We start from the raw sequence: 26,815 nt of genomic DNA, 5'->3' as shown, positions 1-26,815 counted from the left end.
ATATAATATAATCCTTCAAAAGAAAATCATCTTTAACATTTAAAAGTAGATCACATTCTCAACCAAATACACACATATATATAAATATACAATAATGTCAGAAGAAAAGACTACACCATCTACTACTCCAGCCACCACTACCAGTGGATCTGATGCTCAAAAACCACCATCATCTGCCATCTTCTCCATGTTCGGTGGTAAGAAAGACACTGATGCTGAAAAAGAAGAAGGAGAAGAAGGACTAATGAAGAAGAAGAAAAAGAAGATAAAGAAACTAAAAAGAAGACAAAAAACTAATGATGAAGATGATGCTCCAGAATCTCCAGATGTTCATTTTGAACCAATCGTTCATCTTGAAAAAGTTGACGTGAAAACTATGGAAGAAAATGAAAAAACACTTTTCAAAATTAGAGCTAAGTTATTTAGATTCGATTCAGAAAATAAAGAATGGAAAGAAAGAGGTACTGGTGATTGTAAATTTCTACAAAATGAACAAACTAAAAAAGTTAGATTATTAATGAGAAGAGATAAGACTTTGAAAGTTTGCGCTAATCATATTATCGCTCCAGAATATGAATTGAAACCAAATGTGGGATCTGATAGATCTTGGGTTTATACTTGTACAGCAGATGTAGCTGAAGGACCTGCTGAAGCTTTCACTTTTGCGATTAGGTTCGGTTCTAAGGAAAACGCTGATAAGTTCAAAGCTGAATTCGAAAAAGCTCAAGAATTAAACAAATAATCAATCATGACGATAATGATTTTATCAAAAAAATTATATAATATAATACAATATAATATAGAAGATATGCATTTTTTTTTTTCTTTTCTTTTTATTCTATATGTAGTAATCTATACTTGTCTATATAAAAAAATAATATCACAGATAAATAATAATAATAATAATAATAATATTAATAATTAGCCGTCTTTGCTTTTATGCTGGTGGTAAAAAGAATCCAAATAGAATTGTTTGTAATGGTATCCAAATGATTAACCATCTAATATACCATTTAACTATTATATCATCACCCGTCAGTACTATTTGCTTTCCTTCCTCCTCATTTGCATTCGTAATGGTTCTTCTAGATTGTTTCAATAATCTATCAGCTATATACCAAACATGTAACGGTATAAACGAATTGATTCTATTAATAATTTGGAAATGTGCCAAAACTAAAATTATGCAAAGGAAAAGGGAACAAACAAAAATCAATGGTTTCATATTATTAAATGGATAAATCTTGCTAAAATAAATACAGGAAAATACCATACAAATAAAATTAGGTAATCCAATTAAAAAATTCGGTAAATTATTAATCGTCCAATATTTGAAAATTCCAACATTCCAATATTCATTTTGAATATATGAATACATAGATGTCTTGGTTATTTGTTTAAGGCCCCATATATGGAAGAGACTCGTTTGACACCATTCCATATCATTACTTGTGGTGCAGAATCTATTATATGGGATATAATATTGACTCCAAATGAATGTAATGCCGAGAACAGTACCACATAGTATTGGTAAAGTTATCATTCGACTTATTCTTGTCTTTCTGAATTCCTTTAATCCATGTATTAAGTCAAATAGGTAAAATACTCCCAATAGGATACAATTGGATCTGTTGATGGCAGCCAAAATAAACCCAAAACACGAACCAATGTAAAATAAGTTGCCTAGTGTTGACGATGATGATAACACTGAGTTTAAAGATAATTCACGTAACAACATACCTGCGAATGATCCTAATATTGACAATGGTTCAGAATAAATACTAATGACAAAGCCAGAACAACTTGAACAAATAAAAAATATACTTGATAAGTTGGATAGTTTTAATGAATCATTAATTGAATAATGAATACTTTTTTTATTTCTGAACGTTTGAAATGTCAATTCATACAGCAACAATGTTGAGACAAAGAATATTATATTGTTCATTATAATACCAACTTTTAAGATATGATAGAACTCTGTATTATTTTGCTTTGAGACAATCAATCTTATCAATTTAACCCACGTTGGTGAAAATGCATATTCATGTTCATATTGTGGTTCTGAAGAGTGTTGAGTCATTCCTTTGATGAAATACACTGAATCCCATGATAATAACTTATTCCAAAGATGTCGATTCCAAAACGAATCAATATCGCTATCTGGTGCCAAAGATGAAAGAAGTAACTCTGTTGAAGTATCGAATTGAGCTGTCGGTGCAAAGAAAAGCAATGCATATTGTATGGCTCTTAATGTAATAAAAATTGATGTAAGTTTAATGAACGGTCTCCATGATAAGCTAAATAACATTGCCCATTGACTTTTCCACTGTAAACCCTTTGTTCTGGTTCTCTTATTGTTGTTGCTATGTGTATATATATGTATATATATTGCAATATTGAATATTTTTCACTTTCTTCCATTTAGGCGCTTGTTTAAAATTATACCATCCATCCATCTTGGAGAATTATATCAATCTATCTATTAAGAAGAATCAAACTATCAAGAAAAAAGGATGGGAGAGGATAAGGCAACAACAAGATAACAAGATAACAAGATAAGATACAAAATCTACAGCTTATCATGGCTTCAAGAGTGGCACAATTAGATGCTGTAGCATTAGACCAGGAACTATACACGCTACTTGGTTCCAGTATTCTTCAAAGTAACCTTTTAAATTGGAACTCAATAAGGAATAAAAATACCGAGGAAATCAAATTGATAATCAAATCACTAATATTTATATGTTCCACTAAATATTCTGTATTAGAAGGAGTGACTAGAACTTATGGGTCCCAGTTAAATGGTGTTTCTTTTAAGTGCCGTAAGAGCTCCCTATATTTATTGACAATTCTATCGGATTATTTCAATAAAAAATTATCTCATTATTTCTTCTCATCCAATCCTGCATCAACAACCTTACACAACCAGGACATTTTAAGAAAGTTATATTCACGATTATCAAAAATATATGATATAGCATATTTGCTTAATCTATGTGTTTTTATTTCATCATCAGGCCGTACTAATAAGAACCTATACTTAACACCAATTTTCAGGTTATTTAAAATCGGTTCCATTACGGATCCTATTCACCTATCATCTTCATCATTTTATCAAGATTCCATTTATGGTGGCTTAGAATATCAAAACAGGCAATTATTATGGAACGCAATACTAGAAGTATTCAATAATACATTATTGTTGAGTCATAAATTTTATTACTCGCGATCATACATAATGAACAATAAAAGGAAGAAAAAAGTTCAAGCCAAGAAGCAACAACAGACAGGTGATAGTGGCTTGCAGTGTCCCAAGTGTGAGAATTTCCCAGTGAATCCATATCGAATGACGTGTTGCCAGGGAATTTATTGTTACGTTTGTGTGTCATATGTTTTGAAAAGAGGTTATTGTTTGAATTGTGACGAGACTAACGATCTAAGTGCCCAGTATATCTATCATTCGTCTTCAACACAACCAGACAATGTAAGAGAGAACTAGTGTCATCATCATTATGGATTAAAAAACAATTTGAGACAGTTTTAAAGGGGTGAAGTGGGTGAGGCTCACTTCGGTACCCCCCCCCCCCTTTCCCAACCGGTATGTTCTTCGGGGTGGGAGTCCCCGGTAAAGGGCGGCGCATTGATGTAATTTTTTACATGGCAGCGGACAACGACAACGACAACAATAATAATATCACTCATCCATGAATGAATGAATGGGATGAAATAATCAATGGTCAATAATAATCAATGCTGAGGATGGGTTTTTCACCTACGTATTTTTGGTCATTTTTATCTATACACCCCCCTACGGCGATAAAAAATTAGTGAAACAAAGTATGGTATTATTATACAAACGTGGCAACGTAGTAAAGTCGATTATTCTTTATTTATCTTTTATACATAGAGTCGACAATCATTGTCCCTTTATTTGATATTCTCCCAAGAATTATATCCAGTAGCTACTGTCGTCATATACATATGTATATGTATATAAGGGTTCATATATCCCTCCTCTTGTAGGTTCCATTCCACAATTCGATTTCTTTTCTGACTTTGTATTCTAGTTAACAAAAAATTGGTAGACGTAATAAAACCAGCGTGAAATTCAAATAAGAATGGAACAACAACAACAACAACAACAAGGAAAAATCGGCACCGGTGCTGCACTTTTAGCTGGGGTCGTCGGTGGGTTCATCCTAGGTAGCAATGATGATGATGACGGTGATCGCACTACAATTACCACTACTAGGACATATGCTACTACTGCTACTCAGGGAACACGTACCACCATATATACTGCAACATCTACATCAAAAGTTATTTCCCAATCTTATACGGACCCTGAAGATAGTGGAGAGTTCGGTAAATGGTTTGGTGTTGCAATTGCAGGAATTGTAGGTGCAGTATTATTAATTATCATTGTTTTTTCAATTATTAATTCCATAAGAAATAGAAGGAAAGAACGCCCCATTACAGGAACATCATGGATTCCTACCTATAATGTACCATCAACAGACACTACTTTTAAAAATTGTCGTGATGAAGAGGATTTTGTCCCTCAATATACTGAAAGGGTTAATATGAATGATTTAGGTTATTATGATGAAAGGGGCGACTTCCATCGTAATGAAGATGTAAGAACATATGATGGTAATAAAAATTCGCAAATACCACCTCCAGCTTTTTTTCCCATTGCTGATCCTGCTTTTCCCTCTTCCAGATCATCATTACCTTTTTCGAATTTTGCTCGTCCTTCAGGTTCACCGCCAGGAGTACCAAAGATCAATCTACCAGAAGAAGAGCTACAAGAAGAAGAAGGTGAGGAAAAGATACAGGGATACGCTGAAACTGGTTCACAAGTTGAACATTTATCCGCTGTACCTAGTAATAGCCCTAAATATGAGATAGGGAAGGTGAAAACGGTAACAACAAGTACGCTGACGACGACCTCCACTAATAACGGCATCAATGACGATGGTGAATCGTTTGTTGATGTGAAATCATCAAGATCAGAGGTATAATAATAATAAGAAGAAGAAGAATATTGTTATTGACAAAACTTGATTCTTTTATATATTAATACCCTAGTAACGGTTATTGCTCTAATTTTCTAGTTGAATCTGTTCTATTTTTCACGAATTCAGACTACATGCTTATATAATCTAACATAATGTACTGTAATAATGACAATATAATCTTTATGTATTTTAGTAACAAATTTACTCTGCTAATGTAATATATGATCTCTTTCAACTTTCATCCATTGGACGTTTGTTTATTGATTGCTGTCATTTACTATCCTCTTATCAACGTCGCACCCTTTATCTGATAACGTTATAATTTGTATATGCGATGTCCGATATGGTATGATTAACACAGGGGAGGGGACAGGGTAGCAAGGGAAGATATTGAAACGATAACGGATAAAACCTTGTTGAATCCATCAGATAGGGATAAAGGAATACATTCTGCTTTTAATTATCGGTAACTAGTCAATAAGGAACATACTTAAGTGATATCATATTACTAGAAGAACTAACTTAAATTGGAAAAATAGCTTCATCTTTTTCCTGTCACCTATATATTTCAGATCTATATAATCTGGTAATTTATCGTTCCGAACTGACCACCAATCCCTCAATAGTACTTACCCATGTCCACTAGAAAGTTCCCTGTTCCTACTTTTAAGAATAAAGATTTGATTTCCAAGTCTCCATTGGTAGATGGTGAATGGTTAGACCCTAACAATGCCAAAGAATACTTTGAAGTTACTGACCCTGCATCCAATGAGATAATAGCTAAAATGCCAGAACAAACTTCTGCCAATGTAGAAAAGGCCATTGATGCTGCATATAGAGCTTTCCAAACTTATAGGAAAACTTCGCCTCAAGAAAGATCGAAATGGCTTTTAAACCTTTACAATCTCATGATTGAAAATAAAGAAGATTTGGCTAAATTAATCTCATGGGAAAATGGTAAATCTCTAGAAGAATCACGTTCGGAAGTTCAATACGCTGCCTCATATTTCCAATGGTTCTCTCAAGAAGCAACAAGAGTTTACGGAACAACTATTCAACCATCTAACCCGACAAGTCGTGTGTTCACTATAAGACAACCTGTTGGAGTATGTGGGATCATTTGCCCTTGGAATTTCCCAAGTGCCATGATTACAAGGAAAATGGCAGCTGCCTTGGCAGTAGGTTGTACTGTTGTCATTAAACCTGACTCTCAAACTCCATTATCTGCATTAGCCTTAGGTAAATTACAAGAACAAGCAGGGTTTCCTAAAGGTGTAGTAAATATTATATTGTCACATAAAAATACTCCTGAATGTGGGAAAACATTATGTCAATCGTATAGAGTCAAAAAAGTTTCATTCACTGGTTCTACTCAAGTGGGGAAAATTTTAATGGATCAATCTTCTTCCACTTTGAAAAAGTTGTCATTCGAATTAGGTGGGAATGCACCAGTTATTATATTTGATGATTGTGATCTAGACGCAGCGGTCAATCAAACCATTGCCTCTAAATTTAGAGGTTTAGGCCAAACTTGCGTTTGTTCAAATAGAATTTACGTTCATAGTTCAATCATCGACAAGTTTGCTGATTTATTAGCTGAAAAGGTAAAGAAATTCGTTATCGGTCCAGGTTTAGAAGATGGCGTTACCCATGGATGTATCATTAATGGTAAAGCTATTGAAAAAATTGAATATCATGCTAATGATGCCATTAAAAAAGGTGCCAAAATTGTCTTAAAGGGCGGGCCTTTGAAAGATATTGGTCCAAATTTTTATGCTCCTATTATCTTATCTCATGTTCCGAATAATGCAGTGGTATCTAAAGAGGAAACTTTTGGTCCATTATGTCCAATTTTTAAATTTGATACTTTGGAAGAGGTAGTTGGATACGCCAATGATACGGAATTGGGGTTGGCTTCTTATGTTTTCAGTAAGAATGTTGATACTATTTATACTGTCGTTGAAGCTTTAGAAGCTGGTATGGTTTCTTGTAATACAGGCATTTTCTCAGATGCTGCTATTCCATTTGGTGGTATTAAAGAATCTGGATTTGGAAGAGAAGGATCATTACATGGTATTGAAGATTATACTGTTTTGAAAACAATTACAATCGGAGGTTTACCACCAATGTTATAAAAACTAGCTGCATAGGTCTAGATCTATTTTTAGTCTTCATAGGTAACTATATGTAATAATTTTCAATGAAATTGTTTTAAAGATGTAAATCTTCGTGAAGGGAAACCTTGTAGAATATATACGTTATTATTAATCAAAAAAAATACTACAGTACCTTTTCTGGAGGATTTACATACTTTTCTTTATAAATCCAATTGGCACCTATTAAATTAGCACCTCTCATTTCGGCCAATCTAAACCATGCTGCAGCCCTCACGGTATCCTTTTTCCTTCTACTTGACTCAGACCTTCGTGACCACAAAGTGCCACTCAGGCACATTGAATCAATATGTCCTAAAGACGCGGCTTTCTCTAAAAATTTGAGCCCTTTCATTTCGTCAACATGTTCCACGCCAAACCCTTTCAGATACGAAATACCACATTCATACAAAGCAGGAGCTAAAGGTTCTCTCATAATTTGATACATTGATTTATCTCTGAAATTATTTTTTTTCTCAATTTCCATAGGATCAACGTGACAATGTAATACATCTTTATCGATGGAAATTCCACTGTCACCACTAGTTATGGCAAGTTGTAAGTATTTAAATGATTCATCATAATCTTGTTCAACACCACAACCATAACGTAATGCTAATCCATATAATAAATACGCTGTTTTGTTTCCTGTCATACATGCTTTTTTCAATTTCTCCGCAGATTCCTTTAAGCGTCCTTCGTGTCTCATCTTGATTGCTGTGTCAATTATTTCATTTTCTTTGTGTATTGAAGATGAAGTCGATGTGTATTTGGACCATGGATGTTGTGAAACATTTTTTTGCATGTTTAATGATAAAGATCTTCTATTTTTGGGTCTGATGGGTGATACCTCCACGTGAGTGGTCGTGGTTGTTTTTTGTTCCTGAACTGGTTTGCCCATTGAATTTTTAGTTATAGTATTATTGTTGTTGGTGTAGATATCTTGTTGCGCTGATAATGACCTATAATGTGTCTTGAATGGTGAATTTGTATTACTTCTCTCCTTTGTCCGTTGATGAGAATTACTACTACTTTGCATGTTTGAATATGGTTTTACCTTCGATTGATTCAATTCAAATTCGAATGATGGATTTGGTGGGAATATGTATTTACCAATGCTGGTTGTATTTAAAGGAGATTGGTTTACTAAAGATGGCAAACTTATATTTGAAAATCGTTCTTGTTGAGGTGTAGTTTCAGAACTGTTAGGTTCCGTGTTTATCGCTATTGTTGAATCACTTTTATCATGATTATGTTTATGTTTATGTGATGATTTTGAAGACTTGAATAAATTTTTCAACGAGGATAATGACGATTTCTTTTTATGTGTCTTATATGGAGGTTGCGGCGGTATCTTTTGGAATTCTTTGGGTAGTGTTTCGCTACTATTCGTGCTCGTTTTTGATAGATTCTTTTTAATTGGTGATGATGAAATCATATCATTATAATTTACACGACTTTCATTAGTAGAAGTATCACTTTCAAAAGTTGATTGAGTATTTGGTTTGGATAATTGACCAATATCAGAGAATATAGTGTTTGAACTGTTAGTACTGTCATTTCGTATAACTGAAGACCCAGTTTCATGAATTGAATATGGATTTTTTTTATTCTCTTGTTGTTTCTTAGATACAAACATATCAACTAATTTAGAATTTTCTACACGGTATTTTTCGAAGTTTAATATAGGTTTATTAGAGTTGTCGTTTTCTTCTTCTTCTTCTTCTTCTTCTTCTTCTTCTTCTACCATGTATGAATATCGCGAACTTGTAGCGAAATGCTGTTCAACCTTTGCAGCTAATGTTTTATCTTTCAATATGATATTCTCGGGTAGAAGTTCATTCTCGTCGTCACCGTCTATGTAAGCATCATTCACCGTGGATGCTCCAGCCAGTATTTCGATTGGATTTTTTTGTTTATTCTTTAATAAAGATGTTGTAGATACATTATTCCTACTAATTCTTCTATTATTTTTATTAGATCTGGAAGTATTGTTACTAGTATTGTTGTAATAATTTCTTGAAATTCGTAATGATGGAAATTCGGAAGCTGGCATACACAGTATATGACTCTGTGATCGATTTTGACATGATAATTGACGTTGTCGAATTGTTTCTTCTTCTTCCTTTAGCGCCATTTCCAATAAAAGCTCATCTTCGGGACTTAAATCTAGTTTATCTAATAATCTTTCAGAAGGAGCTGTAGAATTTAAAGATAGTAAACTGATATTAGTTTTCCTGAATGAAGATGACCTTCTGCTATTATTCGTTTTGATATCTGAACTGCCGTTATTTGATGGATTTACCAGATCGTCTAATGGCGATGAATTATTACCAGTACATGACATAAGGTTCGAGTGTCTGAAGGCTGGGTTATAATTGAAATGTGTAGTGGACCAATCGTAGATATATCGATGACTACGAGAACAAGTGCTAGCTGGACCGACTCGGAATGGGATATGGTTCAACTTGAAAGCGATGTAACCGTTCTAACGAAATTGTTCCCAGTGTAATGTAAAGCTTCTAAAAATAATTCACTGGCTAGCAGAGAGTTTCTAGTTAGTTCCAAGTATGTAAATTATCAAAGAGAGAGCAACACGCAATATACAAGTATTCCTTTTGTATTGTGTAATGTGTATGAATGTTTTTTTGGTTATATAATCTGTGAAAAACTGTCGATACGACAGATATCCTCGAGTTGAACGTTTCTTTATCTGGAAGTTCTCGAGAAATTGCAACTTTGTTACAACAGTTCCTGTACGTAGTGGAGACGTCCTGGCCCCCACGGCAATTCTAAGTTGCGGAAGGAAAACGGGACGCGTAAACATTAAAGAGTATTCTATTATTATTATTATTATTATTGTTTGTACGCTTTAATCTTACGCCCAGGCCTCGGACGGATTAGGATTAATGGATTGAAAAAGCAAAGATTTGGGCGTGAAAATTTTGGAAAAAGGTAGGGTAGAAATCAAATTATATGGATTGGGGCATGGATTGAAAAAAAAATTGAAAAATAGTAGTCGTATAATATGATTTTTATAGTATTTTCTCATAAATTATGTAATAAAAAAAATGGATTGGATTAGGATAGACTTTGCGTTAGGATACGATTAGGACTGGATTGAAGATTTTCACTGGGGATTAAAAAAAGGTAGGGTAGGGCCGAAATCCCTTAGGATAGACAGAAAATCCTATCCGTCCCAGGCCTGCTTACGCCGTGTAAGCAACCTTTCTCTCACGCGTTATTTGTTTGGTAAACAACTAAGGGTGTAAATACAAAATATCCGCAAAGGACTTCGGGGGTGCCAATGGCCAAATATGGTAAGATCACGTGCAGCCAAAGGTAGGCATGGGTGGACATTAAGTAAGCCCCATGCCCAGGTGGGGTTGCGGTGTTTTTTATAAGAGAATTGGGGGTTGGTTTCTGGGGGGTTCCTAGAAAATTCTAGGCAAAAATATTGGGGTTCCACAGTATATAGGTTCTAATTAGCAACAAATATACTGTGTCGCTAAAGCCTTCTGAGATTGTGTGTTGCGAACCCCAGTGGGGTGTGCTTCTTTGGAAAATTTCGGTTTACTCTGAGGGGATCTTTTTCAAAAAGAAGTCCAACCAAGCCTACTCAGAGGTTTGATGGCACAAAACTATCCACCGCGAATAAGTCTCCCCATAACTCTGTCACTTTTTTTAGGTGTCTATCTACGTATGTATGTTGTGAGAATGATGAAAAGATAGTATCGCCAATGCCAAACAAGTAAAATATTGTCTCTCCTTTATGGGGTATATTTTCATAGTCTATTTAAAAGGGGACGTTACTTTACGTAGGAAGATATATAATGTCGAGATACATTATTTAGCTTCTAAGATAAAGAACAGTACCTATGACGGAAAACGCACCAATGAAAATTGGTAATGACATTAAGGTATCGTAGGACATGTTCAAATTTGCTCCTATCGAAAAGAGAAAAGGATGCTATTCTCAGGATCTATTTTGATAGAATAATAACTCGGATGCTTGTTGTCAATATGTTTGTAGTTTCTTATAGGGTGATTTGGAATATTATTGGAAATGTTTATTTTAGAGCTACCGCTGGATATATTTAGAGTATTTGTGAAAGCTGACTTTCTGTGTGACATTGAGAAGGGAGAATCTATACCAAAACTAAAGAGAAATTTGCAATTTACTTCTCCATCATCGTTAATTTCAGATCCCTCAAAAATTATTTCTTCTAATGCACTCAATAATTTATTTTCTAACATGGTATATATCTTACTCGATGGGTTGAATTGTCTTGTTAACCAATTGTTACAAAACTCAACCATTTTGCCATCTAATTTCATAGATGAGGATGATGGTGAAGAAGCAGACATATTAATATTCTCTTTATAGTAACTTTGAACCCAATAGCAAAGTTGAACAGATATAGAGTTTATATTATTAGACCATTTACAGTGCCCATTTTTATTCTTAATAATGGTATCAATTCCATTAATTACTTGATTAGTTGCTTTTTTTGACAGTAAATATGTCTTATCCATAGGGGAAATGTGAGTGTCTCTCCTTACCATGGTTTCATATAACATCTTACAAATATATTGGCAGATCATTTGTCTCACATCGACCCTTAATAATACCAATTTATCAAAATCAAAAAAAAATCCTTCAGGGAACTTTTCAACAATGTTACAACATGAAAGCAAATTAAGGACACTTTTGAGAAATAGCCTATAATAAAATTGATTTTTCTCCTGCGGTATAACCGATACATTTGCGTTATCTCCTTCAACAACTTCATTCTTTAATATTAGTCTCTTTTTCTCATTGTCTAAATTTTCTTGAAACCAAGCAAGTGTTGAATTCATAATCTGACAACTGTCAAATTGGTATAATTTTTCAAAATAATTCTTTTCGAAATCAATTGTGTACAATAGTAAATTCGGTCTAAACAATCTTAATTCATAATTAACAATATCTAATTTCATTAGCTTTAATATTTTGAAAATTTGATTCAAACAATCTACAAATTTTGATATAGAAATGACTGTATTGTTATCATCATTGGTAAAAATTGATTGAAAATTTTGCTCAATGTAGCCAATTAATGGATCTCTTATGGGAGCACAACATTTCCTTAACAATGTAGTTATCCAGGTAGAAAATTTGGGAATGTCAAAAACGCCCAAATATAATTCTTGAACTATTAGATTTGCGTCGAAATCAGTTATTATCGAAGTAAAGATGGAATGAGTTTCCTCTTGACTATTATTATTATTATTAAATGGTGACGAGGCTGTGGGTACGTATTTGGCTTCTGGCACAATTGTTAGTAATATTTTTTTCAAAGTTTCAAATAGGTTAAATAATAATTTTGAGCTTTGTGCTTTTTTTACTAATGTATTATGAGTAGCCGGTGATAATGATGATGTATTTGCAGAAAGCGCTAATTCTACTCTGATAAAATTCCAATAAAGTTTAGATTGATCTTGGCTTTCTAGATAAGATTTATCATTAGGAGCTTGAGCTTGATCTTGATCTTGATTTGGTTTGAACTTCAAGAACGGATCAAATATTAAATCATGTCTTAGCTGAGCATTTCTAATAACTTGAGAAAGTTCTAAGTCTTCTAGATATTTCAAATTAATGGGAGGTAATAAGTTATCCTCGGTGTTCTCTCTGTACGTGAATGACTCGACGTTACGGTTACCATCGGAATCATAGTTTTCATCAGAATCATCATCATCATCATCAAAATCGTCATCAAAATCGTCATCATAATCGTCATAATTATCGTCGTCAACTCTATCGCAGTTATTACTATTATACACAATAGTACAAATGTTATCGTGGTTATAATTTAGGGTGAAAGGAGGAACATTACTATTTTTTGTTCGACTCTTAGCTCTCGCCATTCTATTTCTTTGTTCATTATGGTTGCTGGAGTTCACTGGTTTCATAAAATAATGTGAAGATGAACGATCATACTCACTTGAAATATTATTCGATCGAGTTGCTAATAAATTGGGCAAAGAATATGATCTTTTCCTGAATTTTCTTCTATTTTCAGAGGGGGATGTCTGGTCTTCTTCTAAAGGTCTCTTTAGTCGTAGTGTTTGTTGTAATATTCTGTAAGTTAATATTTTTTTAAACATTTTATAGGAACTACTTCCATAATAATCTTGCTGTTCATTAGTTATCTGATTTTCAATATTTGTATGGTCAAGTTCATCATTGAGGACAGTATCAGGAACATGTTTCATTATTCCATTGCCGACATTTGAATTTTTTATCATAGTGTTAGCTGAAGTTGTAGATGAAGAGGAAGAATCTGGAGAAGATGCTGCTTCTGCTACAACACTTACCGTCACAGTAGTAGCATTTGAAGGTGGGTCGCTTGTTGTTTTTTCAAGATCTGTGGATGATGAAGATGACTCGGTTATTTGCCTCAAATTTTGCATCCAATAGAAAAGTATCAGAAATATTAAGGTCCAAAGGCTGCTGGAATATTTATTAAAGGTTCGCTGAATAATAAATACTCTATGCAAAAGATAAGTGCTGTTGTTATTGTTATTATTATTATTATTGAAAAAAAATTTGCTAGATTAATATAGTATTGACTTGTTTAAACAACAAGAAGTATTTGCGTAACTAACTTTCTTTGAATATGAATAAAGGAAATATATCCTGTTTTCCTCTTTATAATAAGTTGTAAAAAAAAAGGGGGGTTAAAAGAAAAAAATGCTGGAGACGTCTAGCCTTAACAATATATTTCTTTTTAATCTATTTCATACGTGAAATTTAAATCATTATCCTTTTATTTAGACAAATTGCTTTTAAATAAAAAATCAAAAACAAGAAACAAACAAAGGAAATATGTTCAATAAGCGGGATTAAGGTTAGCGATAAACTTTTTAAGTTCGGCATGCAAGCTTATATTAGAGGGATTAGGGAATTAGAGCTAGAGTTATGTAGGTCCTTCTTAGCTTTACAAAGCATGAATGTTAACAACTCAAGACCCCAAATGGTATAATCTAATTCCTTTTTGAGCTTTAGTGTGAATAACGTACGTACTGGTGAACAGTTCCTACGTATACAATTCCGGTAAATTCTTCATCTTTCACAGCTAAGTATTTAGGATTCCCTTTGGATTCCCTTTCAATTTATTTCAATCTATTGGTTCCCTCTGGACATGCAGAAAAGACAAGGCCACAAGTAAAAAGGAAATCTTGGAACATTTCTCAGGCTTCTATGACGGTCTCGAGATAAAACCTTAACTTGATCTGGGGGGAATGCACTGATTCACGTACGGTAGTGTACCGTGCCGTCAGCACGCATAATGAGTTTTATGTAATCTGTTTACGGTACCTTTTAAGATTCCTCGTTATTGCTGCATGGGAAATCCTGAGACTGTTTCTTAGCAGAAAGGGAAATACAATACCTATTATCCAGGGGGAAGATAAGGATCGTAAGATGTGGACGGCACGTTACGAGAAATAGGGTTTGTGTATTCCTTCGTTTCGAGCATTCTCGAAGTGCCTTCCCTCCTTTTCCAAATCATAGCCCCTGCACTAGTTTAATAGGGGAAGCAGTATGTCACCCAGTACGTAGTGTTCAAGGCAACTAAACTTAAAAAAATAGTAGATACCGTTCTAGCTCTCCACATCCGTAGGGCCGAAATTACCCAATGCATAAGAATCATACAGCAGGGGGAACCCTCGGTACTACGCACCTTTCTTGGGGTAAGGGTCCGAAGAAAAGAGTCTCGCCATTTTTGTCAGCTCTCCGGAAAGTGAGCGCTCTTCGTTGTTGAATCGAAAATAGGAATCGAAAAGAAAGTCCCAAACGCCGAAGTCTACAAAAACGGAGACAAGTTTTTTCACCGGTTCTAAATTTCCTGTTTAAGTAATATCTTTTAACAGTCTACACGAGACTGTCGCTCAACGACGTGAAGTCATCTCATCTTTATTCCTTCACGAAACGATAAGGAAGACCACCCATACTAACGTCAAGCCGAGGCAAAATTCTTCAAACATAAACATGCAGATTTAAGGATACCATGCATGAGTAACGTTAGATTAGGTGATATTCTTGAATGACATTGGTAATTTGAATTTAAAAATACCTACTCACTTCTTTCTCAGAGATATTTATTTTATTTATTTTACATTACAAATTTTCAAGTATTAGAGGCTAAACATAGAGTTCTATTAAATTTAATATCTCAGATGGAAAAACAATAAAAACTCAATTTAAGCAATATATTACGAATCTAAAATATAACAAAAAACCTAAAAAGAGTAATCAAATATTCATGTTTACTTACACGTTATAAGTATATACAATTAATATTTCCATGGTTAGATCATAAATTCCCTAGGTTTATAAGGTTCTTCTAAATAAGCCAACTCTTCTTCTGTAAACTTAACATCCAAAGCATCCTTTGCTTCATCAACCCTTTTGATCGAAGACATTCCGAGAATTGGTTGACAACCCTTTGCCATAACCCATGCTGTTGAAATTGCAGCCATTGCAACACCCTTCTTTTTGGACAACTCTTCAACACGATTAATGATCTCCTTTTGTGCAGGATCTAAATTTTTAAGGTGCCAAGCATCGATGACTTTATCCGTCTTAGATCTAGTTGATTCAACACCGACGGGTCTGGTTAACAAACCTTGATAATTTGGTGACCATGGAGTTAAGGCAATGTTATGTTTCTTACAATATTTCATCAAATCACGTTCATCCTCTCTGTATAACAAATTATATTGAGATTGAACGTTAACGAATTGGAACCAATCGTACTTATCAGCTATTGCTTGCATTTCAACAAACTCAGTTGGTAACATGGAAGAGGCACCAATGTACCTAACATCACCATTTTCGACAACGTCATTCAATGCCTTCATGGTTTCCTTAATTGGCGTAGTTGGATCAAATCTATGAATTTGTAAAACATCAATATAAGTACCTAATCTTCCCACCGAGTTTTTAACAGAGTCTAAAATATGTTTACGAGATAAACCTTGTTGATTAACTAAGTCCAAAACGTCATTTTCAGAATGTGGAAATTCACCCAGGGGTAAATCTAATGTTTCATCCACTCGGAAATAGGTCTTTGTCAAAATGACCACTGTTTCTCTTCTAATCTCGAATTTTCTTAAAAATTCACCCAACAATCTTTCACTTTTACCATTGGAATAGACATCAGCGGTATCGAAAGTACGGAACCCAATATCGTAACAATGCTTAAAGATTTGGAAAATTTTTTCCTTGTCATCTTCAACCCATTGAGCCCAAGCTTTGGAACCATATGACATACAACCAACGATTAATGGTGAGATTTTAATCCCAGTGTTACCGAATTGAACTTGTTTAACTAATTTAGACATTTTGTTTAGATAAATCCTTTACTTGACGTTTCTATGAAGTTGTAGGACGTTCAATATTTGAGAAAACCTTTCAAAAAAAAAGCATAATGATTTAAAAGAGCATGGTTGTCTTCAGCTAAACTTTCCATATAGAGTTAGAGTCCGATTAAGCAATTGATGGCCACCCCCCCTGATTCCTAGCATGAGAGGATACATGTACACCGATTCTTCGGTGGTAAACTGATTTCAGGTGAATATCCGCTTCTGATCTGTCCCACCGGGGTACGTAGCTTCTTTTCAATGATAATCTTTACGTAGTTAGTTATGTATACATGTGAGAGGTGGCCTTTCCCAAAATGGTATACTGAGATAATCTCTGTCTATACTCCGCCCAAAAGAAAACCCAGTACAAAAATGTATGACGCGGAGTTGACATTTCTGACCGTGGTTGGTTGGTATACGAACTACTCATATTGTCACTTCATTCCACGGAAGTTATGCTTCATTCGGTTATAGTATGTTTGGAGGTAAGTATATGCAGACAGTATAAAATTTGTGAAATAAGAGTCTACTGTTTTGTCTAAACGATACTTGGCAAACTATTGACTGAACTAGGCACCAGAATTATGTAAAGAAATACGTAGATAGATTGATAGAAATCTGAACGATGCTACCTTTTCAACCAAGGCTTTCCAGAACTCTTTCCCAAAATATGTACTTACATTCGTAAGCCAACGCGGATAGAAACTTAACTTGTATTTGAATTTGAAAAAACCGTATGTGGTTTTATTCTTCTTGCTTAGCTACAAACTTATTTTTAAATTGCTTGCAATTAAAAGAAGAATAAATAGAGAGTAGGAACAAAAAATGGGAGGTAAAAACCGACGTTTTTGTAAGTTCTACGCAGACATTTTTTGGTGAAGAAAAAATGCTCTCTTCACTGACCTTTCTCTTCGTGAGGAATTGGGTTGCTATGATATCAAGTAACTAAAAGTATTAACCAGCTCGTTCTCTTTTTAAAAGATTACATAATAATCATATATAAAATACGAGATTACAAGATAATCAGAACGTGCCCATAAGGATTTATATAATTATTTATATTTTAAATATTATAAGCCACATACTCAGATGGGACAGTAGTTGGTCCACTATTTGGGCCAGTTTGAGAAGATGGATAACCCGGAGTACACAGAGAACACTAAGGAACACCCCACTTTCAGAAATTGAGACAAGTGAAAGTGGCCCAGAAGGTGACCATGATAGTGGCGGCCACCTAACTGTCTCACCTGGGTAGACGACTGAAAAAAATGTAATTATTCTCGTTAACGTTAGATTATATAATATACAGATGAATGATTTTTATGAATGAATGAATGTATAAATGAATTAAGAATCTTTTCGTATTATCTTATTTTGATCACCAGAAAAGCATATGAGCTCGTAATCCTTTTTCGTATGTTGATTACTTTATTAACCACCGAAACCATACAAGGTTCTACCTTGTCTTTTCAAAGCGTACACAACATCAAGAGAAGTAACAGTCTTTCTCTTGGCGTGTTCAGTATATGTAACAGCATCTCTAATGACAGATTCCAAGAAAGTCTTTAAGACAGCTCTAACTTCTTCATAGATTAACCCAGAAATACGTTTCACACCACCTCTTCTTGCTAATCTTCTGATAGCTGGCTTTGTAATACCTTGAATGTTATCTCTTAGAATCTTTCTGTGACGTTTAGCACCACCTTTTCCCAAACCTTTACCACCTTTACCTCTACCAGACATTATTTTCTATATTATGTTTTTATTTGTTGCTGATTAGTTTGATTAATCGTTACTTTTATATAATACTATCAAAGGGAAAGAAAAACAAAAAAGTTTACCCAGTTAAAGGAAAATTTGAAAGGTACCATCTTTATATATCCATGAAATTTTTCACGCCACCAAAGTCGTCTGTAAAACGCCCATAAGAAAGAGAACGATTATCCATACAAATTTCTATTGTAAACGTTCTCCCTTTTTCCCTTTACATTCATGGGGCGAAATGTTCAGCACAGTCTAAGTATGGTAAATGGTAACAATGTGAAAAGATCAGCATGAGCGGGCATCGCTTCATTAATGAAAAATAACAACATGGAAAAACTGGACCGAGTTTTTCACAAAACACCATAGTTAAGATGTTCCGACAATTTCGCACTTCTAGGTTCGTTTCCCTCCTGAGAAAATTTGAGAAAGAAAATGTGGAAATTATAGCGGCAAATCGTTGAATTATCTTTCGCAACCACCTCGCCCCGTTTCAGCTTCTCTGTCTTCCTTGTTTTGTGGTTCTTTTCCCCAACATTACAGTACGAAAAGAAAAAAATGGGGTATTTAAAGAGGTAATATTTCTTTCGTTACAAATGTTATTTTTCTTCTTCCTTCTTTCTTTATTTTCTACTTCATAATACATTAAAATTAGACGAGAACAACAAAAAACAGAACCGAACAATATGGCCAGAACAAAACAAACCGCAAGAAAGTCTACTGGTGGTAAGGCACCAAGAAAACAACTAGCCTCTAAGGCAGCTAGAAAATCAGCTCCATCTACCGGTGGTGTTAAGAAGCCTCACAGATATAAGCCAGGTACTGTTGCCTTAAGAGAAATTAGAAGATTACAAAAATCTACTGAGTTATTGATCAGAAAATTACCATTCCAAAGATTAGTTAGAGAAATTGCTCAAGATTTCAAGACTGATTTAAGATTCCAATCTTCTGCTATCGGTGCTTTACAAGAATCCGTTGAAGCTTATCTAGTCTCCTTGTTTGAAGATACTAATTTGGCTGCTATTCATGCTAAGCGTGTTACTATTCAAAAGAAGGATATTAAATTAGCTAGAAGATTAAGAGGTGAAAGATCATAAAAAAATCACACGAAGTGTTTTCTTTCGTTTTTAAGAATTAAAAAAAAAGAGTCACTGCACCACAGGCTCTCTTTTCTTTTTTTGACAATATTATGAATATTTTGCATGTGGTTTCCCCCCTCTCAATGAAGATTTTTGGGGAAATATTGGTTCGATAGAGAGTGTGGACACTCTTTTATATAAAAACATATAATCGGATCATTGTATAATATTACTGTATCCTATTATATATCAATAATTATCTATTCTTTTTATATACTCTGTTTTAATACATGTTTTTTTTTATTTTTGTTTTTATCGATTTCATATTCTATAATTTTTATGGGCTAATCCTTTATTTCTAACTATTTTGAGAGGCTGCTCATGGAAAAAATAACATGAGATTTTTCACATAAAAGTAAAATCAAAGAGAAAGAAGACTACTCATACACAACGAGACTAAGAGCAAAAACTGCATATACACTAGGTAATAAATGGATGCTTTCACAAATCTACGAAAAGATGGGATCAAACCAATAATCAAAATTTGTGGTATTCAAACTGAGGAAGCAGCGAAATGTGCAATAAATTCTGGTACAAATCTATTGGGAATAATTTGTGTTCCGAACCGTAAGAGAACCATCATGCCAGATATTGCTCGAAGCATATCTTCATTCATTCATGATCAAGATGAAAAACAATTACAATATTTGGTTGGTGTTTTCCGTAATCAAAGTAAAGAAGATGTTTCCAGGATTGTGGAAGATTATGGTATTGATATTGTTCAATTACATGGTGATGAAGATTGGGAAGAATATTATGAGTTTTTACAAAAACCAATTATCAAACGTATGATTTTCCCAAGGGATTGTGATGATGTCATTCAGATATGTAATAGTGATAATAAATTAAGGAAAGTCTTACCATTATTTGATTCTGAAGCTGGTGGGACTGGTGATATATTAGATTGGAATGCAATTTCTCAATGGGCAAAAAATGAAATAGGGAAAGGAAATAAAGTTGAATATATTCTTACCGGTGGGTTAGTTCCAGAAAATGTTCAAAAAGCGGTTAGTTTATCTGGTGTGATAGGAGCTGATGTAAGTGGAGGTGTCGAAACTGATGAAGTTAAAGATATGGAAAAGATTAAGTCATTTATTGCAAATGGGAAACAATGATCAGACGCCCTTGTAATGTATATAATTTATAGACTATAGATGATGTTTATTAATTGCATAAGATAGTAATCAATTACTGTATATCAGAAATGAATGAAGCGAATTTGTATGTAACTTGAGAAGTCATGATTCGTTTATAATCTTAGCTATAATCTATTTATAATCTATAGATATCATTTTATTATATTATATTATATTATATTGTATTATATTTAAGCGGAACCAGAGATGAAGAACCATTTGTCAATGGACTTATCAATTGGAGCATCTTCCTTTGGAGAAGCAGGTGGGATAGAAGCAGCAACAGTAGCTGAGTAAGTTGGAGAATCACTCAAAGTGGAGTTTTCCAAAGAGATACCCTTACTATCAGAAGACTTACCAGCGATCAATTGTTTCCAAGATTCGTTAGTTTCTCTAATGATATCTAAAGCGTATTTCTTATTTTTAGCTTCACCAGAGAAAGCAAATTGATTTTCTGGTTTACCATCTGGAATTTTGTAAATTCTGAACCATTCATTGGTAGCTCTCAATAAACCAGGGAAATATTTTTCCACATCTTCAATATCATTCAATTTTGGAGCTAATGGATCGTTGATATCAATAGCGATAACTTTCCAATCAGTTTCACCTTCATCTAACAAAGCCATGACACCAAGGACTTTAACTTGTTTGACTTGACCAGTGTAAGCGATAGTTTCACCGATTTCCAAGACATCAATTGGATCGTTGTCACCGACAGCTTTAGTTTCAGCATGGGTTTCATTTGGATCTTCCCAAGTTTGTGGGAAGGCACCGTAGTTATGAATGTAACCATGATGAGGGAAACAATTTCTAACGAATCTTAATTTACCCTTCTTAGTATCTTGAATGATTGGGTTCAATGGTTCTTCCTTTGTGATCTCTAATTTAGCATTAGTCCAACGTGGGATTTCAACGACCATGTTGAAAATGTTGTTTTCTTTGTCGGCGTATAGTGGAATATCATGGAATGGAGAGACAACTTTACCATCGTCTTCGATGAAAACTTTGTAGTCTAAGGTGTTCTTAGCACCAATTTGTCTAGTAGTGTAAACCATTGTTTCGTTTTAAAGATCAATTGCTTGGATTTCTGTATTGAAAAGTCAGGAAAGAAGACTTGAAACGGTTCCTGAACCAAAAAACCTTGAAATAAGAAGGAGAGATCTTTTATATATATTTTCCATTTCCCGACTCGAGCCTATCTGTTCTGTTCTGTTCTGTTTTGTTCTGTTGCAACTGTTCCAACAACAACCAGGGCGGTGGACAGAGGCGTTCTGCAAGGAAGGAATCCTTGTAGGCAGAGTCTGGCATTTAGCACGAATTTACAGCGCGGTCCGGTGATCCAGCCAACAAGCCAGCCGGTGAGTGTGAGTGTGACTGACCGCAACGGGGCAAAAACTGTCGGGAAGTAGTGGCACGTACGTACTTGTGTGTGAGGAAAGCCACAGTTTTTCTCATCACGTGACGGGACACCTGAATCAAATCGAGGGATGGTAACAAACACATAATAACGGTAAGTGTCACAAATGACAGTATCCTCGGTCAGTCTGACATTCGAGAAAATAAAGCGTCACAATGTTTTTACACCCCATGTGTGAGAAGTTATTATTATATTTCCAACGGTAGACTGGTTACCTTTAATAGGATACTTCCAAAAAAATGAAGGTGTATTCTATATATATATATATATGTAGTTATACCTAACACGTACGTCTATAATAGATACAATGGCTGCCCTACTTGTAAGGTGAAACTAATGAATAATCTCCCAGGGGGCATCTTTGAAGAGGGCCATTTTAGAAGCTTCAGTTAACCTCTGCTTCTTTTTTTTATTAGAATAAAATATACTTTATAGAATTTTGAAACGGTGAAGTAACTGAAAGAAAGGTTATTTAATTCTAAATGAATAATTAAAACGAACCACATCAAATACATACGATTCAGGTTGGTTAGGCGAATATGAAGGTATGCAACATAAAATGAAAATTGGAAACAACTAAACTGTTAAGGTGAATATGAAGCGACCTAATCGTAGCTAAAGATATGAAACAGGAAATAGATGCAACAGAAAAGATAGAAAGGAGAAATTGACCGAGTGAAGAAATTCAGGGAATATAAAATGGGAACATACTCGCCATCCTCGAAGATTGAGAATGTAAGAACATTTATATAATAAATATTTGTATATTTAAGATATGTAGCTAGAATTATAAAAATAAAAATAAACAAGAAGCATACTAAAATACTAATAATAATTATCCTGATTATTGGAACAAGAGGATTTACTGTTTCTTTTGGTTTCTCCCATAATTTTCAAACTTTCCCTTTTAAAAGTTGTCCAATTTCGAATCGATGTAAAATATGGGTTGGATAATAGATCAAAATCTAAACTTCTTAAAGGCAGAGAGTAGAATTTAGGATTCTAACAAATAGATGATTCTGGTTGCTCTCTTTATATAGTATAAACAATAACTAATAAAGAGGTATAACTAACTTACCGAAATACTTCCAATTCTAGTTCAACTTTCAGTCCTTTTATAATCTTTCCAAAAATACATTTTCTCTTGTCAAGAACCTTTCTTACTAGCCACTACTTTTCTCTAACATATCTATGATAAGTAATTTGGATAATACATGTCGTTTTAGGTTTGCTTCATGTCGGACCTCAATATACTTTAAACTTCTTTGCTCCAAGCTAATTCACTGGATTGGTAAAAAAATAAATAAAATAGAATAAAAAATATAATAAAATAAAGTTAGTAGGATCTTCTTTCCACAGGCACACAATTAGTTGTTTAACATAATTGCGGATTAGAATAATGTTAATAAAGTAATAACTTAGTAAGTCAAATAAATTCTAGAAGTTCATATAATATCTCGTTGAAGTCATGCATGCATAAAACAAAATTCGTAACCATGAACACCGCTCCCAAAGTCCTTTCGACTAGGTGCTCCGCAGGGCACTCTAAATACAACACCCAGCCGAACCATACAACTTAACCGACCCAATACATAACTCTTGTGCTCATGGCCGGCCGAAACCGTAGAAGTGGCTGCAATCAAAAACAATCTTAATAATAATAAGATAACACTTGCATGGCATTCGACTTAATTCAACAAGAGATATTCAATTATAATTTAATAAACATACTTCTTTGTGACACTTGGACGTGACGCTCATACTTCGTTATCCCAATCGGATATCTTGCATCGAATGTAAAAAACAGCTTCTATGGCCAAGTTGGTAAGGCGCCACACTAGTAATGTGGAGATCATCGGTTCAAATCCGATTGGAAGCATTTATTTTTGGTATCCCAACCCTCGGTTTGAACAACAACCGTGTAATATGCTTATTTTTTTTGTTCTTAACAACACACTCATTACATTAAAAAAGGGTTCTCAGAGGTATAGGCCTACGTTGATAACTTTTTAAAAGATTGCTTTGCTTCTTTCCGTTTCCTTTAATGGCGGTTAAAGTCTCTTCATTGAAACTTTTTCCAAAATATGTATCTGAAATTTTCACGTTTCCGTAAATAATATGAAAGTGCGAAGACGAAAAAAAAACTACAATGGAAAAAGAGCAACGTATGCTGAATACAATCGATGAGCGGACTCAATTCAATTGGTAAAATCCTCCAATCTTATCCGCCTGCTTTACATTAATCATTTGCTCCACATTTATTCGAGTTTAATTTTATTCTTTAAAAGAGAAATACAAATTACTGCACTAATAAAAACCAACTTCTTACTTTCATTATAATTATGGAGGGTATAGAAAGTAGTAGTAATATTCCAGGTTACAACATAACATTAAAATGGGTAAAAAATATATTTTCACGATCATTAAGAGTTTCTAATAACGTTCCCAAGCACGTGGGGTTTATTATGGATGGTAATAGACGATATGCCAGGAAAAATGGGATAGAAGTGAAAGAAGGTCATGAAACTGGATTTTTCACAATGAGTAAAATTCTAGAACTTTGTTATGAATCAGGTGTTACATGTGCTACTGTTTATGCATTTTCCATTGAAAATTTTAAGAGATCTCCTTACGAAGTGGATGCTTTGATGAATTTGGCAAGATTAAGAATTAAACAAATTGTAGATAAAGGTGAAATGGCTGAAAAATATGGTATAAAAGTGAAAATTATTGGTGATACTAGTTTATTAGATGCTGATCTTATAAAGGATATACAGAATGCAATGGAAATTACTAAAAATAATAATAGAGCCATATTAAATATTTGTTTTCCATATACCGGTAGAGAAGAAATTTATCATTCAATGAAAGAATGCATGGCGAAATACTGTGATAATGGAGAACCAGAATTCAAAATCAATGAATCCTCCCTTGATTTAAATCTTTATACGGGCGGTGAACCGCCATTAGACTTACTGATTAGAACAAGTGGTGTAGCAAGATTAAGTGATTTCATGCTTTGGCAGATAAGTAATAAAGGTGTGGTGATAGAACTGATAGATTGTTTATGGCCAGATTTTGGTCCTTTAAGGATGGCATGGATACTTTTGAAATTTGCGTTCCAGAAATCTTTTTCAAATAGAACTAAAAAGTTTGAAGAAGAAGATATAGACTTAGATGAAGATTACGCTAATGGATCCAAAAAAGACATATAGAATAGATTGTATTTTTATTACGTAATGAATATGTAACCAATAGTCTTTTTAGACAGCATTTTATGACTTCATGTGCGCATTCTGTATATAATATAATATTTGAAACATGTAATAATAATGAATTGCATCAAAGATTGTTCAATATAATTGAAAAAATATGACGTAGACTTTTGCAACGATATACCCAATATATCTCATTATTCGCGGCCACTTTACTGTTCAATTTCAAATGAAGGATATTTTGTCCCCCCTTACAATTGGACAGACTACCTCGTTACAAGACAATATATGTATCTTTGTTCAGTCGTACTCTCTTTTCTTTAAGTCCCATTCATTCAATTTGCGTGCGTTAATTAGGTTCTCTTTACGGAATACACAGTAATAATTAAGTTACATAACTTAAATGGAAAGGACTGAACAAAAAAAGAACAATAGATAGATAAGATCATCTATACTTTCGATGCATTTAATAAGGTATAGCAGTCCAATCATTCCAATCACCAAAGCGAAATCCTTTTCTGTATTTTACAGGTTAAACTCTAAAACAGTAAAAGTTAATCAAGCAAGTACAACTACTGCCGGAGCTGATATTATCCAACAAAATTATAAAGAAAAGCTACTTAAAAAGGCACAAGAGGAAGGATTCCAAACTATCGAAAAGTTACAGAACCACTGGAAGAATATTATCGAAGAGAAGAAGAAACAATTCAATAAGATAGATATTTTAAAAGATCTTGAAGAATATCAACAGAAAATGTCCAATAACAATGCCACTGGATTCACCAAATCAAAGGGTCCATTGCCTGCTGAAGATAAGAAACTGAAAGTACCATTTAAAACATTAGGGTCATACTTACAATTGGAGAAGATTACAGAACTCTCTAAACAAGAAATTGAATTTCTTTGGAGAGCTAAATGGGCAGCAACGAAAGATTCATTATGTGCTGTAGTACCTGTAGATATTTTCAATAAAATGTTAGGGAATGCCAAGGCAAATCCAGTATTTGTGTTACCTTTACCAAGAGTTGTAGGTGAAGGTAAGGAACCAGAGGGTATGGAGTTACATTACATACAATGGCAGTTTTTAGGTTCCAATACCATCCATTGTATTATAACATCTTTAGCAGAATATAAACTACACACTGAGTTTGCTAGACCTCATACCACATTCCAATTTCATTTGGATTTGGAATCAGAAAAAAAAATTGTCCTGATGAATGGCCACGTCCAAACTGATATGAATGTGTCTGTTCAAGACGCCCAATTATTATTATTAAATATTCAAAGGTTCTATGGAGCAATGGGTGAAGAGACTCCAATGGCGAAGGAAAGATTAAAAATATTGAGGGACTTTACAAAGGGATCAACTGCTTTCAATGTAGATACGTTAATTGAATGCGCCCAATCAATGGAAAATTGACCTGTTGAACAGTGACTGCTACTCTTGCTTGATTTTCTATTTCCTTTTGAACCTGTAAATAACAATTATATACATATTAGATCATATCTCTGAATTAATTAGGCTAGCCCTTATAGTTACCATTGAACCTTATATATTTAAC

At 33.9% G+C, this 26,815-nt stretch overlaps 14 protein-coding genes and 1 non-coding gene across 15 annotated transcripts; 9 read left to right on the top strand and 6 right to left on the bottom strand.

Moving 5' to 3' along the window:
- Positions 1 to 94: 94 nt before the first annotated feature.
- Positions 95 to 742, top strand: YRB1 (Ran GTPase-binding protein YRB1; the record flags this gene model as incomplete). Its single annotated transcript, XM_003671138.2, has 1 exon — positions 95 to 742. The coding sequence occupies one exon, from the start codon at positions 95 to 97 to the stop codon at positions 740 to 742; it is 648 nt and encodes a 215-aa protein (XP_003671186.2).
- Positions 743 to 937: 195 nt separating this feature from the next.
- Positions 938 to 2,311, bottom strand: GPI18 (GPI-anchor transamidase GPI18; the record flags this gene model as incomplete). The annotated part of the gene is made up of 1 exon (XM_003671137.2): positions 938 to 2,311. The coding sequence occupies one exon, from the start codon at positions 2,309 to 2,311 to the stop codon at positions 938 to 940; it is 1,374 nt and encodes a 457-aa protein (XP_003671185.2).
- A 273-nt stretch (positions 2,312 to 2,584) lies between these two features.
- PEX2 (ubiquitin-protein ligase peroxin 2) lies at positions 2,585 to 3,502 on the top strand (the record flags this gene model as incomplete). Its single annotated transcript, XM_003671136.2, has 1 exon — positions 2,585 to 3,502. One exon carries the CDS (start codon positions 2,585 to 2,587, stop codon positions 3,500 to 3,502), a length of 918 nt encoding a protein of 305 aa, XP_003671184.2.
- Positions 3,503 to 4,121: 619 nt separating this feature from the next.
- On the top strand, positions 4,122 to 5,027 carry RCR1 (Rcr1p; the record flags this gene model as incomplete). The annotated part of the gene is made up of 1 exon (XM_003671135.2): positions 4,122 to 5,027. The coding sequence occupies one exon, from the start codon at positions 4,122 to 4,124 to the stop codon at positions 5,025 to 5,027; it is 906 nt and encodes a 301-aa protein (XP_003671183.2).
- Positions 5,028 to 5,659: 632 nt separating this feature from the next.
- Positions 5,660 to 7,159, top strand: UGA2 (succinate-semialdehyde dehydrogenase (NAD(P)(+)); the record flags this gene model as incomplete). The annotated part of the gene is made up of 1 exon (XM_003671134.2): positions 5,660 to 7,159. The coding sequence occupies one exon, from the start codon at positions 5,660 to 5,662 to the stop codon at positions 7,157 to 7,159; it is 1,500 nt and encodes a 499-aa protein (XP_003671182.2).
- Positions 7,160 to 7,304: 145 nt separating this feature from the next.
- On the bottom strand, positions 7,305 to 9,524 carry DSF2 (Dsf2p; the record flags this gene model as incomplete). The annotated part of the gene is made up of 1 exon (XM_003671133.2): positions 7,305 to 9,524. The coding sequence occupies one exon, from the start codon at positions 9,522 to 9,524 to the stop codon at positions 7,305 to 7,307; it is 2,220 nt and encodes a 739-aa protein (XP_003671181.2).
- Positions 9,525 to 11,125: 1,601 nt separating this feature from the next.
- Positions 11,126 to 13,630, bottom strand: NDAI0G01610 (TCP11 family protein; the record flags this gene model as incomplete). Its single annotated transcript, XM_003671132.2, has 1 exon — positions 11,126 to 13,630. One exon carries the CDS (start codon positions 13,628 to 13,630, stop codon positions 11,126 to 11,128), a length of 2,505 nt encoding a protein of 834 aa, XP_003671180.2.
- A 1,899-nt stretch (positions 13,631 to 15,529) lies between these two features.
- On the bottom strand, positions 15,530 to 16,564 carry NDAI0G01600 (aldo/keto reductase; the record flags this gene model as incomplete). The annotated part of the gene is made up of 1 exon (XM_003671131.2): positions 15,530 to 16,564. One exon carries the CDS (start codon positions 16,562 to 16,564, stop codon positions 15,530 to 15,532), a length of 1,035 nt encoding a protein of 344 aa, XP_003671179.2.
- Positions 16,565 to 18,016: 1,452 nt separating this feature from the next.
- HHF1 (histone H4) lies at positions 18,017 to 18,328 on the bottom strand (the record flags this gene model as incomplete). The annotated part of the gene is made up of 1 exon (XM_003671130.2): positions 18,017 to 18,328. The coding sequence occupies one exon, from the start codon at positions 18,326 to 18,328 to the stop codon at positions 18,017 to 18,019; it is 312 nt and encodes a 103-aa protein (XP_003671178.2).
- Positions 18,329 to 19,032: 704 nt separating this feature from the next.
- On the top strand, positions 19,033 to 19,443 carry HHT1 (histone H3; the record flags this gene model as incomplete). The annotated part of the gene is made up of 1 exon (XM_003671129.2): positions 19,033 to 19,443. One exon carries the CDS (start codon positions 19,033 to 19,035, stop codon positions 19,441 to 19,443), a length of 411 nt encoding a protein of 136 aa, XP_003671177.2.
- Positions 19,444 to 19,916: 473 nt separating this feature from the next.
- Positions 19,917 to 20,600, top strand: TRP1 (phosphoribosylanthranilate isomerase TRP1; the record flags this gene model as incomplete). Its single annotated transcript, XM_003671128.2, has 1 exon — positions 19,917 to 20,600. The coding sequence occupies one exon, from the start codon at positions 19,917 to 19,919 to the stop codon at positions 20,598 to 20,600; it is 684 nt and encodes a 227-aa protein (XP_003671176.2).
- Positions 20,601 to 20,812: 212 nt separating this feature from the next.
- Positions 20,813 to 21,676, bottom strand: IPP1 (inorganic diphosphatase IPP1; the record flags this gene model as incomplete). Its single annotated transcript, XM_003671127.2, has 1 exon — positions 20,813 to 21,676. The coding sequence occupies one exon, from the start codon at positions 21,674 to 21,676 to the stop codon at positions 20,813 to 20,815; it is 864 nt and encodes a 287-aa protein (XP_003671175.2).
- A 2,168-nt stretch (positions 21,677 to 23,844) lies between these two features.
- On the top strand, positions 23,845 to 23,917 carry NDAI0Ltrna6T. Its single transcript has one exon. It is a non-coding gene; the product is annotated as a tRNA-Thr (tRNA).
- A 463-nt stretch (positions 23,918 to 24,380) lies between these two features.
- RER2 (ditrans,polycis-polyprenyl diphosphate synthase) lies at positions 24,381 to 25,253 on the top strand (the record flags this gene model as incomplete). The annotated part of the gene is made up of 1 exon (XM_003671126.2): positions 24,381 to 25,253. The coding sequence occupies one exon, from the start codon at positions 24,381 to 24,383 to the stop codon at positions 25,251 to 25,253; it is 873 nt and encodes a 290-aa protein (XP_003671174.2).
- A 460-nt stretch (positions 25,254 to 25,713) lies between these two features.
- ATP11 (Atp11p) lies at positions 25,714 to 26,673 on the top strand (the record flags this gene model as incomplete). The annotated part of the gene is made up of 1 exon (XM_003671125.2): positions 25,714 to 26,673. The coding sequence occupies one exon, from the start codon at positions 25,714 to 25,716 to the stop codon at positions 26,671 to 26,673; it is 960 nt and encodes a 319-aa protein (XP_003671173.2).
- Between the last annotated feature and the right edge of the window lie 142 nt (positions 26,674 to 26,815).

Source organism: Naumovozyma dairenensis, chromosome 7, assembly GCF_000227115.2.
Source record: "Naumovozyma dairenensis CBS 421 chromosome 7, complete genome".
In the NCBI taxonomy this organism is placed as follows: domain Eukaryota; kingdom Fungi; phylum Ascomycota; class Saccharomycetes; order Saccharomycetales; family Saccharomycetaceae; genus Naumovozyma; species Naumovozyma dairenensis.
The sequence above is the reverse complement of the archived record's forward strand: the minus strand, read 5'-3'. Positions and strand labels throughout refer to the sequence as shown.